The 15316-nt window shown below is 34.7% G+C and overlaps 1 protein-coding gene across 3 annotated transcripts in view; it reads right to left on the minus strand.

The window, feature by feature from the left end:
- The window catches only part of Cadm2 (cell adhesion molecule 2), a 912354-nt gene that overhangs the window by 107107 nt on the left and 789931 nt on the right, over positions 1-15316 (minus strand). For all 3 annotated transcript variants that reach the window (XM_034515865.2, XM_034515864.2, XM_034515863.2), the window contains one exon: positions 2735-2825. In XM_034515865.2, the coding sequence (XP_034371756.1) occupies positions 2735-2825 (91 nt within the window). The remainder of the gene's footprint in view (positions 1-2734; positions 2826-15316) is intronic.

Below are 15316 nucleotides of genomic sequence, written 5' to 3' on the forward strand. Positions count from 1 at the left end.
TAGCAAAGATAGTGGTGTTATTTTAACATAAACAATGCACATAATAATGATGAATTTCTCATTCTTTAGGAAATCACATATTGGTCAAACATACATATAAAAGACACAATGAAGATTTGAGCATGAATTAAGACTGTTCAGGTTGGATATAAGATAAAAATAAATTTTATAATCTGTTATGTATTTCTGATTCCCATTTGCTCATTAGACCTGGATCAGGTAAATAGGAAAGATAATAGGAATTAACTATCTTGGGAAACTATTGAATGTGAAACCAATAGTGTTGCCTCTCAGTGATGCTAAAATAACAAAGTGGGGAATCAGGTGCAATAGCTGCAAAGTAATGGAGCGGAACTTAGCTGGTGATTACAAGAATAAATAACACAATTTCCGAGTGCCTAGTGGGTGCCCATGATACCACACTCCTCATTTTGGCTCCCACTCTTTTGAATCTGTTTTTAAGACACAGTCAGCCTATGCTTTAATTTACCCTGTATTTTGAAATTGTTTCAAAATTTACTTATCATCTCTTTCCCACTTTTTATGTTTCATCTTCTGAAAGTGAGTGGGCTTCCCATGAATGATTCTGTTCTTTCCCCAGTGATGAAGTTCCTGATGAACGCTCATCAATTTTCTGTCTCTTCTCTGTGCTCTAGAAAAAACCATTTTCTTTATGAACTTGAAGATGTCTTTTGAAAAGAATCAAATGGATTCGTTCAAGTCTTCCCTTGTTTTATAGCCTGTCTGTGTCATCTGACATTATTGTGGATATTGTTTAAACCACAGAGATCCACAAGTTTAATCTTCTTCAAAGGTGTTAATGTCCTCATGTATTGGAAATGATACTTAGAAATGGAGAGGAGTGAACAGATTTTCAAACTAATTGGGAAGAACAAAAACAGCACCATTCTAAAGGAAAGAAGGAATCAAGGACGTAAACTCTAACTTTACTGTTACTATTGTGAGAGTTTATAGGCAAAGAAAACAAATAAGAATCCCTGGTGATACGTCTATAATACAAAAGAATAAATTAAAATGTCTTTTATAAAATGATACTAGCATACCTGCTATAACACTGGGACCAACAGGATAAATGCCAAACATGACTGTTTTGACACATTAGTGATCTATGAATTAAAATTCAAAGATACCACATAGACTGGGATACTTTAAAAGCATAAGGACACAAACTCTTGTTGCATATCTTGAAAAGTATAGAAAATTCTTTAAAAGGTATGAAAAGATTTTTTTTTCTGTGTCCCCTAGAGCTGAGCCAAGAATGTAGGCCAGCTGGTTTCAGGAATTAGCTGACCACAAAGAAAAAATACAAGTCGTCTGGGTGGTTGCAGGAACTAGCTGACCACAGGATGAATGGTTGAGCAAGATTGCATTCTTGAGAAAAATTGTGTAACAGGATCTTTCCCATATGACCAACTGAATTATGGGCTGGGACTTTCCACTATTTTTATGTTATGTTCTTTCGGTTACCCCCTCACACCCCCTGGTTTGTGTTTTTTTTTCCTTTATATACCCTTCTCTTCCCAGGATCTTGGTCAATTCTTCTGATCCTATGTGAGTTATTAATTGACCATCAGAAGGCTGATCCTGAAATAAACCTCTTGCTGCTTGCATCGAGTCCAGTCTTTTGTGAATTATTGGGTGGCCATGATATCCCGAGACTTGAGTGAGGGTCTCCCTTCTCAGGGGTCTTTCAATATCAGTTAAGACTTATTTTGGTAAGAATTATATAAATGTAAATAAACAGACCACCCTAACTAGGATAACAACTGTCTGTCTCTCCTAGGCCTGGCTCATTCCATTTTCTGAACAACTGGGGCTTTGACTCCACTCATGAAATCACCTTGAGCCTCATTCTTAAATTTATGGAGTAAACCCAGCTAACATAGTGGCAATTTAGATTCAGCAGCTGAAGTAGCAAAGAGTAGGCAGAAGTCGCTAAGCTTTGCATAGGGCTGAAGTGTGAGCAAATCCTGCCTCACCAATCTAAAACCTTTATGAGTAAGAAAAGAAAAGTAACTCACATTTCTGAGATTAACTTTTCCCTCCTGTAACATAAAGAAACTTTCCTATTTCCGTTTTCTGTTTGCATGCTGTCATTCATCAGCATCCTCTGGGAAAGATTAGTCAGTATCTTCTGAGAAAGGCGGAATTTTCAATTTGTTAAACTTACTAAGACTTCGTGTTTTTCAATAAAATGAGAGGTTATTACACTTTGGAGCCATCATAATGCAAGAATGGATATTGTACCCAAGCTTATTTCTACAGAACTGAATCCCAGAGATTCATTGATGCTGACTTGCTGAATCATTTCTAAGAGAAGTGATGCATGTTTCCTAGAATGACAATCTCATAACTTCCATAATTCATTATTTCTATAAATAAAATGTTGCTACCATTGCACAGGAGAGATGGCATGGCGTAAGATATCTAACAGACTATTGAATTCCATTTGAGCAAACTTCCCTTTATTTCTAAGCATTTCAGACATCACTGTGCCCTAAATCAGGTCACTTGATCGTGTACTTTGTATTTATACTTTAAATTTACACACATTAATTTTAAGTAAAATTGAAAGAGAAAGGGGTAAATACAAAAGAGCCTGTTCTCTTGTTTGACAAGACAGGGTTAAAATGTAGATGTCTACAGTTACACCCTGCCATTAAAGATTGATTTACCTAAGAGTGAAATATTTACCATTCATTCAATCACTTACAGTGGTTTTCCTTTAGATTCACAGGTCAAAGTTAAAGCCTGTCCTTCTTGTGGAAAAGGAGTGGAAGGTATAATCTTAACTGATGGTGTATCTAGAAAAAAAATAGAAAAAAATGTTAATCACATGTAAGGATACATTTTATAATTGAATCACCTATCACACACACACACACATATATATATATATATATATATATATATATGGAATATATGAAATATATGAAGTAGCAGCCTTTCATATATATATAAATATATATATACATATTATATATATATATATATATATATATATATATATATATATATATACATATATATATATGAAAGGCTGCTACTTTCCCATCTGTGCAATTTAAGAAAAATTTCTGAATATCATAGGAGTACCTCTGAAATCTGAATTTAAATGTGACATTGCAAAAAAAAGTGGTTCAGATGAATATCAAGTATTTCACACAATTGTTTCTTCAACTATTTATAGATAGCTATGAATACTATTATTGTGGACTGGATGCATTCATGTGCATTTGAATAACAACACTTTCATTGTCACAGGACTGCCAGGGACTCACAATAAGGAACTCCCAATGAACTCAAGATAAACTACTGTCTCAGAAGCATTATGCAGAATCTTTTTGAAGAGGCAGCCCTGCAGTTCTGAGCACATGCTGCTTCCCTTCATGTATAGTGGACAAAACATATCAAATAGCTACTTATAACCGTCCTGAAAGGTAACATCTGGTTTCATACGGAATGATGTAATTGTCAAAAAAGGTAATCATTTCATTTTTAATAAAATCCACTCTTGTGGAAATAAATTTTAAAAAAACAGGATACCTAGGTTTAAAATCACATGGTACATGATATCCCTTAATCAGGAGGAAAGTACATATTTCATAGAGGAAATGAAAAATAATGATTAAAGAGTAGAGGGAGAGTATAAGCACATTAATTTCTTTATAGTCTGTGGAGAATTATGTGACCAGTTCTTTACCCCTTATAGCTATATGTACATATCATACACAATACCTCTAACTTCACAGACTAATTTTCCCCTCCCACTTAGACTTAATAGAAGAATGGAACACATCTGAAGTCATCTTAATGTGCTGTCTTGGTAACAAGCACAGGCAGCAACAATCAATTCTGCAATATTTAAGTTAGCTGTTTTCCTTAAAACATAGTTGTAAAATTTCACTAATATAAAAGTAATCTTGTAGATGATCTTATATACTAAAATTATTTTTGTTTCAAACACCTGTTTCCTCAATCCTGTAAACAAGACAATACATATGAAATAATAAAAAATTGTAAGAGAGGATTTGGGAAAGATAGATGCTTATAATCTCCGCATGTGTGATATAAAGACAAGAGTTGTACTGGTTATAGTCTTGCTTGAGGAACAGAGTGACTCCAGGGTTGAGATTCACATCAGTATCAGAACAATTGCCTAGCACATACAAGGCCCGGAATTCAATTTCTGTCATCAAACACAAATTATATGTCACAAAGGTTACAAATAGGCTGTCCATTTACATCATGGTAAATTATTATATTATAAAATGTCTTTGAAGAAATCATAAATTAGAAAAAAATATAAAACCTTTATTGTACTTCTTAAATAATGTAAGATATTTAAATATAATTTATTAATTTTTAAATAACAAGATATTTATGGAATAATTTGTTGGCTGGTGTTATAAAGTAATTTATTCAAAAATTGGAGAAATGTAGATAAGTATGCAGTGTCATAGGTATGTCCTGGAGTTCTTCTAATCAGATTGAAGCTTGTTGGTTTTCCCCCTTCAGCCTAAACATACTGCATCATCTTTATAAAAGTAAATTCATTTCTAGTGGAAAAATATAAAGAGCAATATTCAGAGAAAAGTTTGTTTCTAGGAAATATATTTAATCTGTTGTACTCTTAGGTGTTTATCAAATTTGGTATAAAAGTGTTCTAGAATTTTCTTTAACAAGGATTTAGTGTTACATTAACATTTACATTGGAAGACTGAATAAAGCAGATTGATCTCCAAGTGTGGATGGGTCCCATTCAATTAGATTCCTCAAGAAAGTAAAGGACTAACCCTACCCTAAGCATTAGAAGAGTCTAAGTTTTCTTCTGTTTCAGATTTGCTAAAATTTAAATCTAGAATGCACTTCAAATGTCAGCTATTTAAAGCCTGGACAAAAACCTTTGGTAACTTTGGGATGTGATAGAAACATCAGAAGCATAGATATACTGGAAAGAAATTAAGTAGCTGAGGCATGCTGTTGTGTATCAGGACACAGTCCAATGCCACATGTCTATGCTTACTGGCTATTCTGAGCAAGACAAATATTGTAGATATTTGGCTATAATATACTATAGCTATCTCAGAACTAGAATGGACATGGGTTTCCATGAATTCTAAGGTTACTGACTTTGAAGTAGAGGGAATGAGAAACATTTGGTTCTAAGGACCTTAGACATAGGATGAAGACAAACATGTCCATGACTCTGTAGTCTGTACATTGCTGGCTCACTCTGGACTCACTGTTGGACTCACTTTCGACACTTTTAGAACAATTCTCTAAAATGAATCTCCTTTTCCATCTATATATCAGACATCCTGATTCTCCAGGTGGTTCAGTATTATACAGTGAACTAGGACTCTTACTGAGTCCCTCAGCTTTCTCAATATTTCTCTGATGGATGTTTCTAAGTATGTCGGCTGTCAATACTTTTTTGTTGTTTAGATCTTTCTCAGAGCCACAAAAAAAAATAATGTGCAAAGTATAAGATATCTGTAGGATATTTGCCAGTTCAATTAAGAGTTGGATTCAGTATTGTGTCTTGGACCAAGTAGAAGAGTAGAGGTATCAGCTTCCTGAGACTTGTATCCTACTAAGAATGCAATATATATTTATTTAGAAAACCAATATTCCTTTGAGCACAACTTAAGGTGTGTGAATATATATTACTTCTTTTATTTGAAAATTTCTGGGGTTCATTCATTAAGAATATAATATAATAGCATGGTTAAAACAGAATCATAAAAAGTCATTCATTTTAAAATAAAAAGTGTAAAGCTGTATTAATTTGTGAAGTGAGAATACTCTGTTCTATTTGATAAAAGTCAAAATGAAAACATTGATCCAGTGAAATAGATTTTCTGTATTTCTAAGAAAGATTTTACAGAGGAGCTGTTACAAAACTACTATGAAACCACATAATGAACAACTTCAAAGCACAACCCCTGAACCATTCAATGTTAGTGGTTCAGCAACATCTGTCCATGACTGACAGTTTTGCAGGATAGTGAGTGGACTCTTTGAATCAAATATTTTCCTTATGAATTCCTATTTTTATTATCTTTAATCATTTTTATAGTCTAGTCACTATCCTCCTCCCAATCTGTCCTACGACATTTCTTCATCTCATTCTTCCTCCCCTCCCCTTTCTCCAAGAGGATGTCCCCATTACCCCTTACTTCCTCCCACATGCTACCAGGCCTCCCCATTCCCTGGGGCCTCAAGTCTCTTAATGGTTAGGTGTGTCTTCTCTCATTGAGACCAGACCTTTGTTCTTTCTATAGTTAAAAAATAAATAAGAATTTGACTTTACATACTGGTAACATTTTTCTGTTAGTGATGTTGGTCAAGCCATGAAAAAACTCCTAATATGTCAATCCATATCATATAATATATAAAGTGAACAAAGATAATCTATACTGTAGAGCCAGAGTCAATTACATTGTTCAAGGTTATCCACAGTGTTCAGATGTTTCATTAAAATTACATATTTTGATAATGTTATTTGTTGACAAAAATTATTTCCTCTGACTATTCATAAATTATGGACTCATATAGGAAACATCTACATGGTTCCTAAAATTTACAGAGCATGGTATTAGTATTTTTATCTGTTATTTTAAGTAAATTATAGCAACATAACATAATATCATCATGCTTTCACTTTTCAATTTTAGCCATAGGTTTTACAAATGGTGCTACAGGGTGCTTATTGTGGTTTTCAGAAACCATGTGAATGATATCAGAGATCATTGCTTTCTTATGAATAATTATATCATCATGGTGAATGTAATTTCTAGACCTCATTTAAATGCCTTCTTGGTAAATTAACAAGTTTTTGGAATGTTCTTTTTTTAACTTAATATTTGAGAACACTACTCCGTTATAAAATCAGTTTCTTATTAAACTATCCTCTAATAAAACACTGATCAAATACTTGGTACACAATTCTCCTTGATGTATGTACTCCATTGTATATATCCTATACACAATTGTTTTCTGGAATCTTTTAGAGAGCACAAAAGGAATGCTAGAGATACATTTCAGTGGAAAACACTGGGTCCAAATTACAAAACCAACAACTACAATAACAAGCAAGAAAAGTCCTGTTTTGTTCACTGTGTATTGTTATGAAACAAAGACTTAAGAAGGAATAAATCCCCAAAGTACCACAATCAATACAGTGTCTATCTCACCCGATCAAACCAAATGCTTTAATACCTTTGTATTTCTTCCTTTTTTCTTGGATTACTGTAGAGATTCACACCTCCAAGGATGCTTTGTCTTTTGTTCTGGGTTATTTGCTGGTCTATGAATCCACCTCATTACCCATCTAGCTCAGTTAGAACACAGTTTATGGTGTGCTTTGACTCTTTATGATTTGCATGTTCTAAAGCCTGTCTGTTTATGTTGATGAATTGTGCACACAGCTGTTCTGTGTGTCTCATTTTTTACTTCCCATTGCTTCCCTTCATGTCACTATTTTTGTTGACAGATGGGAAAAGCCTTTTAATCTGCACCCCTTTTCCCATTTATTAGAAGAGTTCTTCTTGTGACATTTACATAAAATGGTTTACTTATTATTATTTAATATTTTGTGTGTCTGTCACGTATGTATGTGTCTGCAACACTTGTAGGACACTAACACAGGAGTCTTGGAGCCAGACGAGGGCATTGGAACCTCTGGAACCGAAATTAAAGACTGCTGTGAGCCACCATATGAAATTTTAAAAAGAAAGGATAGGTTTGATGGAGGCACCTGAGAATTATTGAATGCACAGTTTCTGAAAAAGAGAACATTGCAAAGTAGTGTTCTAGGAGAATACCTATTGAAAGCACCATATGTCAGGTTGGGGGATTTGGGAATTCTAAAAGATATAGTAAGAAATCATCTTACATTTTTAGGTGAGCAGTAGGCTCAGAACAAATATTCGAGGTGTCATGCTTGTAAATGGGCAAAACTGAATAGATTAAGAAAACCTTAGGAGCAATGTACTTTTATCATGAGTCTGAGTCAAAAGGAAGATCTAAAGGAGAAGCCAAGGGGAGCCGTAGGAGAGGACAATGAGTGCATCAATATTTTATTACTTATAATTCATACTTTCTATTACTATCAATACTGCAGTATGTGACTGTAAGTACGTCTATTAAAATACCATTTTTCAAAAAAAAAAATAAACTGTTTTATGATTTGTATTTTTTTTCCTGAAAGGTTTTACCAAACAACAAATCAAAATTTAATTATAAAAATAAATTTAAGCAGTACTACCTTGCACTTACACTATAGAAACATCAAGCCCCTTTAAAGTATATTACGTGTTACAGATTTATGATTTTGCTATGCTTTTTGTATTATATAAAATGCTGCTACATCAGCATCCTAGAAATTACTGCACCATTAACTCATCAATTATGTTCCCTACCATGATTAAAAGATCTAATAAAATTAGAAGAGGAAAGTATGATGACATCATCAAGAGCAGTGCTGCTGAATAAATATGTGGCTATTTAAGTTTAATATAAAATAAATTGTAAATGTGATTTCTAGTTACCATATGCATATCTCAACTGCTGAGCAGCCATACCAATAGCTGGTTAGCTACTATGAATTGAGGATAAATAAAACACATTATCATCATAAAAGTGCTGGAACAAGAGTGACATCAGTCATTACTGTACCTTAATCCTGATTTGTTTAGAATATTTTGCTTTTATAGAAGTTTAAAGACATCTTTATACACCAATACCATTTTTAAACATTATATGTGTCTGACTCCACTATCTTTGCACTTGATTGCTTTGCATTGTTTTGGTTTATATTATCTAAGTTGAGGTTTCACAACCCTTGTATGGTTTACTCACAAAACAGAAGTAACAAGGAAGAATACAGATGACAGAAATGCAGAGGTAAACCACCTAAGATTCCTGACCACTTTTAATTTATGATTGCAGTTATGTTTTAAAATGTTTAAATTAATTGAAAAGTGCATTACTTCCTGGGACTTCTATATTACGTATGCATTTTATACTTACACTAATAATTTTTCTTCTTTACGTGTTTAATTTCCATACTTAAAGTTATTTAAAACATTTCAAATAACCCATTTTGGGCCATTCTGGGATGAAGGCATCTGTTATTCTATTTCTCAATAAAACCCTTGCTTTAAGTGGTGGGGAAGTGCTTTTGTGGAATACTTGCTTCTCTGGGTTCTACCTCAAGCACAAGAAGTAAAACCAAATGCTTTTCAATAAGCTTTGATTAGAATAAAACATTTTCAAAGACAACATTTTACTTTTAAATAATAATTTCCCATTTCTGGAATTTATAATTTTATAGGCAATTGGATATATATATATATATATATATATTTCATAAAACAAAAGAAGTTATGATCAATTACATAAGATAGAGTGATAATTTGAGGAATCACGTTTAGAAAGAGTAAAAAGATTTCACAATTCAATCACTTTAAACAATTTGAAAGGAGTAGGTAGAATATATCTATCAATTATATGAAAAAATCACTTAATAATTTAATCAGAAGAATATATCTGTAACACTTCATGTAAACTAATATAGATGTAGCTTTAAAAAAAATAGAATCCTGGTAGGTTTCTGAATAGAGGTCTTGCATTAGCAGTCTTTGTTCATATGCTACTTAGATAGCCAGCACTCTTCTAAGGAGATGTCAGTTGGTGAGATACACTGTTTTTAAATGCATACATCACATAGAACTACTTTTTTGTAAGCCTATAAAGTCTGAAACAAGCATAATTTTTAAAACTAGTGGAAATATTGTGGAAACACAGCTGTGAACATTCATAGGAGACGATTTACAATAAATTTAGGCTTTAGAACACATGGGTTTGTGCAAGGTGGACTCATAAGCTTGGATCTCCATTAATATTATTTACATTTGCATTGTATTTATACATATGGTTGATAAATGTAGAAAAATTTATAATATTTAAGTTTTGTTCCTCCAACTCAAAGTAATTTTTCTGAGATTTAACAACAGGATCCCCATGGAAGCACTATGATAGGTTTTACAATGTAAGATAGCAAGTGAGAAATGCAGTATCTTTATTAATCCTTGCCCAGCAAACTAGATTGGAAATGCAGGTATCCAAACATATAGGGCAAGAACAGAAATTGGCCATTAATTTATTATAGAGGTATTTTATTTAAAAACAATAATGTGCTTTGTCCTATTTTAAATGGATTTTATGCATACCTTTTTATTCATAACTAACTTAACTGATCTAAAAAAACAATGCTCTCATTAAGAAAGCCTGAATATCCCTACTGCCTTCCCTTCTTTTTCAAAGCTCATCCATGGAAAACAATCTCTCCTCTCCCTTTCCCTCCCCTTTCCTCTCTTCTTCTCCCTTCCCTTCCCTCCCTTCTCTTCTTCTCTTCTCCTCCCTTCCTTTACTTAGCACCTTTCATTATCACTCAGATAATAGTTTGGGCCCAAATGGAACATCCACTTCATGGGCCCTTTTAATTATGCTATCTACCGCTTGAACATTAATGATGTACATTTTTTGACAATTAATAATTTTATAGGTGAAACATTACACTCCAATACAAGTATAAAATAAATTTTAAGGATCAATTATAAGATTATATGACTTGTTGGGGAAAGTGTATAAAGTATTTTGAAACATACAGACATTTTACAATTCTAGCCTCTAATTTTCATCTTACTCTAAAATTTTACAGTGTTGTCTCAGAAAAAAATAACATTACTTTGACATTTTCTATTTTTCCTTTTCAACAAGAGTTACATTTTAATATAATTATGGAAATGCAATGTCATGTGCAGAAAAGTTATCTTGGTTTTCTTCTATTCTGTGTGCTGTGCAGAGTTTTCAGTTGGTCCACATACATTATTCCTACCGACCATTGAATAAAATCTGACTCATACAATGTTTTCCTAAGAAAATCATTTGTTTCAAAGAGATATGTGGAAAGATAGACTGATAAATAAGAGTCTTCACCTATCAAAGGTAAGTGGCTTTTATGCTCTTAGTTGAGAAATACTCCTCTCTTACCTAATATGTAAAATTTGAAAGCATTTATGGTTGGCAGGAATTTATGCCAGACAAATTTATGCCTGGCAAATACAGAGGCGGATGCTTGCAGCCAATCATTGGACTGAGTGTGCTGTCTCGACAGAGAAGTTGGAGAAGGCACTGAAGGAGCTGAGGGGGTTTGCAGACCTGTGGAGGGAGCAACAGTCAACTGGCCAGACCCCTCTGGAGCTCCTGGGGACTGAACCACCAACCACAGCGTACACATGTAGGGACCCATGGCTCTGGCCGCATATGGGGCAGAGGAAGGCCTTGTTGGACATCACTGGGAGGAGCGGCCCTTAATCTTATAGGGATTCGATGCCCCAGGGTAGCAGAATGCCAGGGCAGGAAGGCAGGAGTGGGTGGGTGGGTGGGGGAACACCCTCATAGAAGCAGAGGTAGTAGTGGGGATGGGATAGAAGGTTTCCAGAGGGGAGACCTGGAGAGGGGATAACATTTGAAATGTAAATAAAGAAAAGAAGCATGAGGAGGGGGGATGGGATAGGAGGTTTCTGGGTGGTGGGGGGAAGTGGGGTAAGAGGATAAAATCTGAAATGTAAATATAATACCCAATTTTTTAAAAAAAGAAAGAAAATATCCAATAAAAGAAAAAATAAAATATGTCTTTCTGAAAAAAAAAATTTGATCTTTCCTTTCTTAAATTCCAGGTGGAAAGAGTACCTTTCATCAAAATGGCAGTATTTAAATTAATGATTGATACTTCATAAAAATTAAATGTTGCCCTGATATAATTTGCAGGCTAATCTCCTTTAAAACTGTGCATCATGAGGATACAGAGTTGAAGCTCTCTCTTTTAACTTATTTTACTCTGTTTTCTTCATTATGTACCTTTGTGCGTGTGTGTGCTCTCCAATTTCCTACAAATCTGTCAATAGGATTGTTTTGGCCTTGTGCAGTTTATTATTATGTACATTATTTTGAAAACTACATATGTTCTCTTTCCATGCTCTGTAGGAAACACTGATATCTTTTCTAAGTGTTTCTGCATTTGGACCGTTCCTCAGGTCATAATGAGAATATTAGTATAGCATTGAAACATCCGGAATTAAACTGTTTTCTATCTTCCACTATTTGAAAACTTGGCAACTCATACATCATAGCAACTACACATGCACACCTGTGTGGGGTGAGTATCTTGAGTTTCTATGTGGAGAATTTAGACATTTTGGCATTGCCCTTTGAAGTTTATGAAGACTGCATTAGTTGATGTCTTTGCTCTAATTTTAGTACTAACTGTAGCTTTCTCTGATCACTGGACTTGTTTCGTCTCTGGGGAACGTTCTGTAACCTTAAAGGAACATTGGGCATCACCACCAGCTGTTTTTAGTTACTACATATATTGAAATGATGGTATATTAGATCTTAAGAAAAATAATTTAAGCTGATCGAGTTTTTGCTTCTGGACACTTACATATTAATTAATCCACAATAGAATGAGATGATGTTTTTAATTCATCAGTCAATATGAGTACAAACACTTTCTTGTAAAACTTCGTAGAAGTTAAGGAATTCAGTTACTGCTATCCGTGAAATTTTGCAAAACAATACATGTTAATATGGAAATTATTTTTAAAACTATGAATAAGTGGCTAGGGTTATTTTAGCACCATTCTGAATTTTGAAGGAAGGAAAAACAAGCTTGGTAGTAAATGTTTGAAACTAACAGCTAAGCTGAAATATTTACAACTCTGATAAGAATTCTTATAGTATGGGCAGTAAAGCTATTCTGTGACTTTTGGGTGGATATGCTCAAAGCAAGGTTGATGCAAAACTGAAATGACATAAGAAAAGGCAGAATACTCAGCTATTGAAAGATTAGCCTGGTTAGTGAGTCTTATAATAACAAATTTAGTTCTGCTGTAAAATTTCCATTTTCAAAGTCAAATTACAGAAATTCCCATGCCTAACATAATTCTATTCTTAACAGCACCAAAAACCTCCCTTTGTTTTTCATTCAAGTATTGTGTTCCTCTGTGTCTTACTTTATTATTTGTGTGCATGTGTGTATGTGTGTGTTTGTGTGTCTGTGTTTGAAGGAATTCTCACCTGTGCATGTGCCTGAGCAGGCTAGAAGTAGATATCAACATGTCTCTCACACTTCATCTTTGGTTTTGGATACATGATCTTTCATTGAGTCCAAAACTCTCTGATTAATCTTTCTTAGTTAGACAGCTAGCATGCAGTAACTGCCTGCCTTTGTTTTTCAGCACTTATGGAAGATGTGTGTTGCTGGGCTTGCCTTTCATGTGGATGTTGGAGAATCCAAACTCACATCTTCATGCTTGAGCAGCAAACACCACTGAGACAAATACCCAGAACCACAAACCTGATTTTATTCAAAACATTCTCCTTTTTCACAACTAAACTCAACAGCTCATCTGCTGAATTAGCTCTTCCATAAACACAGACATCCAAATAAATGTAGTCAAAATGTTTCACTATCTGAAGGACCTTGCCCTTATGGTGTTTCTCAACAATTATTATGACTCACTTCCCATTAATTTTGTTCATCTTATGCTAGAATTATAGTTAAGTAAGTGACAAATATCATTTCAAATACTATTACCTCACATAGAACATATATATTTAAAAGTTCCAACTATTGCAATGGCAATACCGGTCCTCTAAATGTACCAATCTGCTCTATTTCCTGTAATGTGAAGATTCGTGACCAAATAAGCAATATAATGGGATGGTCATTGACATTCATTTGAAAGCTTTGAAATGGCACAAACTTGACTTCAGTTGTCTCCAGCTCATGGGACTTAACTGTCTAGTTTATATCAAATCAGCACAGAAATTGATTCTTTAGTTAATACTCAGTCTAAGCACTTTCAGTAACCTACACAAAAGCATTTATATATAAATGCTGAAACTAGAAATGATATTCATACGGTCATATGTGTGCTTGTGTCAGAATCTGCTTTAAGGAAAGCAGAAGAAAATCTAGTAAAACTAATCTAACACAATGCAAATTGCTTAGAAATTGCAATGGTTTCAGACACATCTCTGGTAGTTTATCCTAATGCTCTATTCTGCACCAGTGCTTTCTACTATGGTCTTTCTGTTTGTCTTGATTTTTCTAGATGTAAATGTCACAGGTGTGCTCCTAATTTAGGGCTTCCATGTATTCGTTCCTCAGCATTGTATGTGGGTAAGCTCATCAAAACTGATTTTGCCTCTGTCCTCATCTTCCCAGCATCTTGCAGGGCTAACTATTCTTGCATAGTAATTGTCCCTCATTGGTATGTTGCGTGCAGAGATTACTTACGTTTACTTCCTTTCACTGACATGTAGAAGAGTTTTTGTAAGATAAATGTTTTTATAGTGGTGATGATGTGAGGTGGTGGTGGTGATGAAAAGTGGGGACAAGTAGTTTTGCTCTGGTTTTATTCTTTTGATACCTCTTTGTATGTCCAGGCTATACCATGGCTGCTATATAATAGTGACCAACACATCACTGACTAATAAATAAAAGCAGAATGCAACTGGTTTCTTCCGGTCTGGACCCAGGAACTGAGCAGATCCAAGATGGCATCTCTGCCCTCAATCACACAGAACCCAGAGGAAGCGGGGCTCCCAGGAACTCTAACCCAGGCAGTATCTTAGGTAAGGAGACAGCAACATTCACCCCAAACAAGGAGTAACTGGGACCCACAAGGACCTAGGAAGTCACTCCCGGACCAGAGCACTGGTTCCCTTTGATCTGGGCCAGAGCACTGAGCAGATCTTGGGCAGCAGCTCTGCCTCCAATCTCTAAGAACCCAGAGGAAACAGGGCTCCCAGAGCTCTAACCTGGGCAGCATCCTGTCTGCACTTGAGCACTGAGCAGATTTGGGGCCCCAGCGCTTACCCCAGTAGTTACACCCACCCCACAAAATTCTGATACAACCAAGATAATAGGAAAGACAGGCTCCAGTCAGGGACAGGGCAGGTAGCACTAAGGAGATACAGATGGCAAAAGGCAAGCTCAAGAACATAAGCATCAGTAACCCAGGGTATTTGACATCATTAGAACCTAGTTCTCCCACACTAGAAAGTCCTGAATTCCTGCTATCACCAGGAAAGCAAGATTCAGATTTAAAATCACTTCTAATGATGATGACAGAGGACTTTAAGAAGGACATAAATAACACTCTCAAAGAATTTAAGGAGAACACAGGTAAACAGGTAGAAGCCCTTAAAGAGGAAA

This window comes from Arvicanthis niloticus, chromosome 12 (genome assembly GCF_011762505.2).
Source record: "Arvicanthis niloticus isolate mArvNil1 chromosome 12, mArvNil1.pat.X, whole genome shotgun sequence".
NCBI lineage: Eukaryota > Metazoa > Chordata > Mammalia > Rodentia > Muridae > Arvicanthis > Arvicanthis niloticus.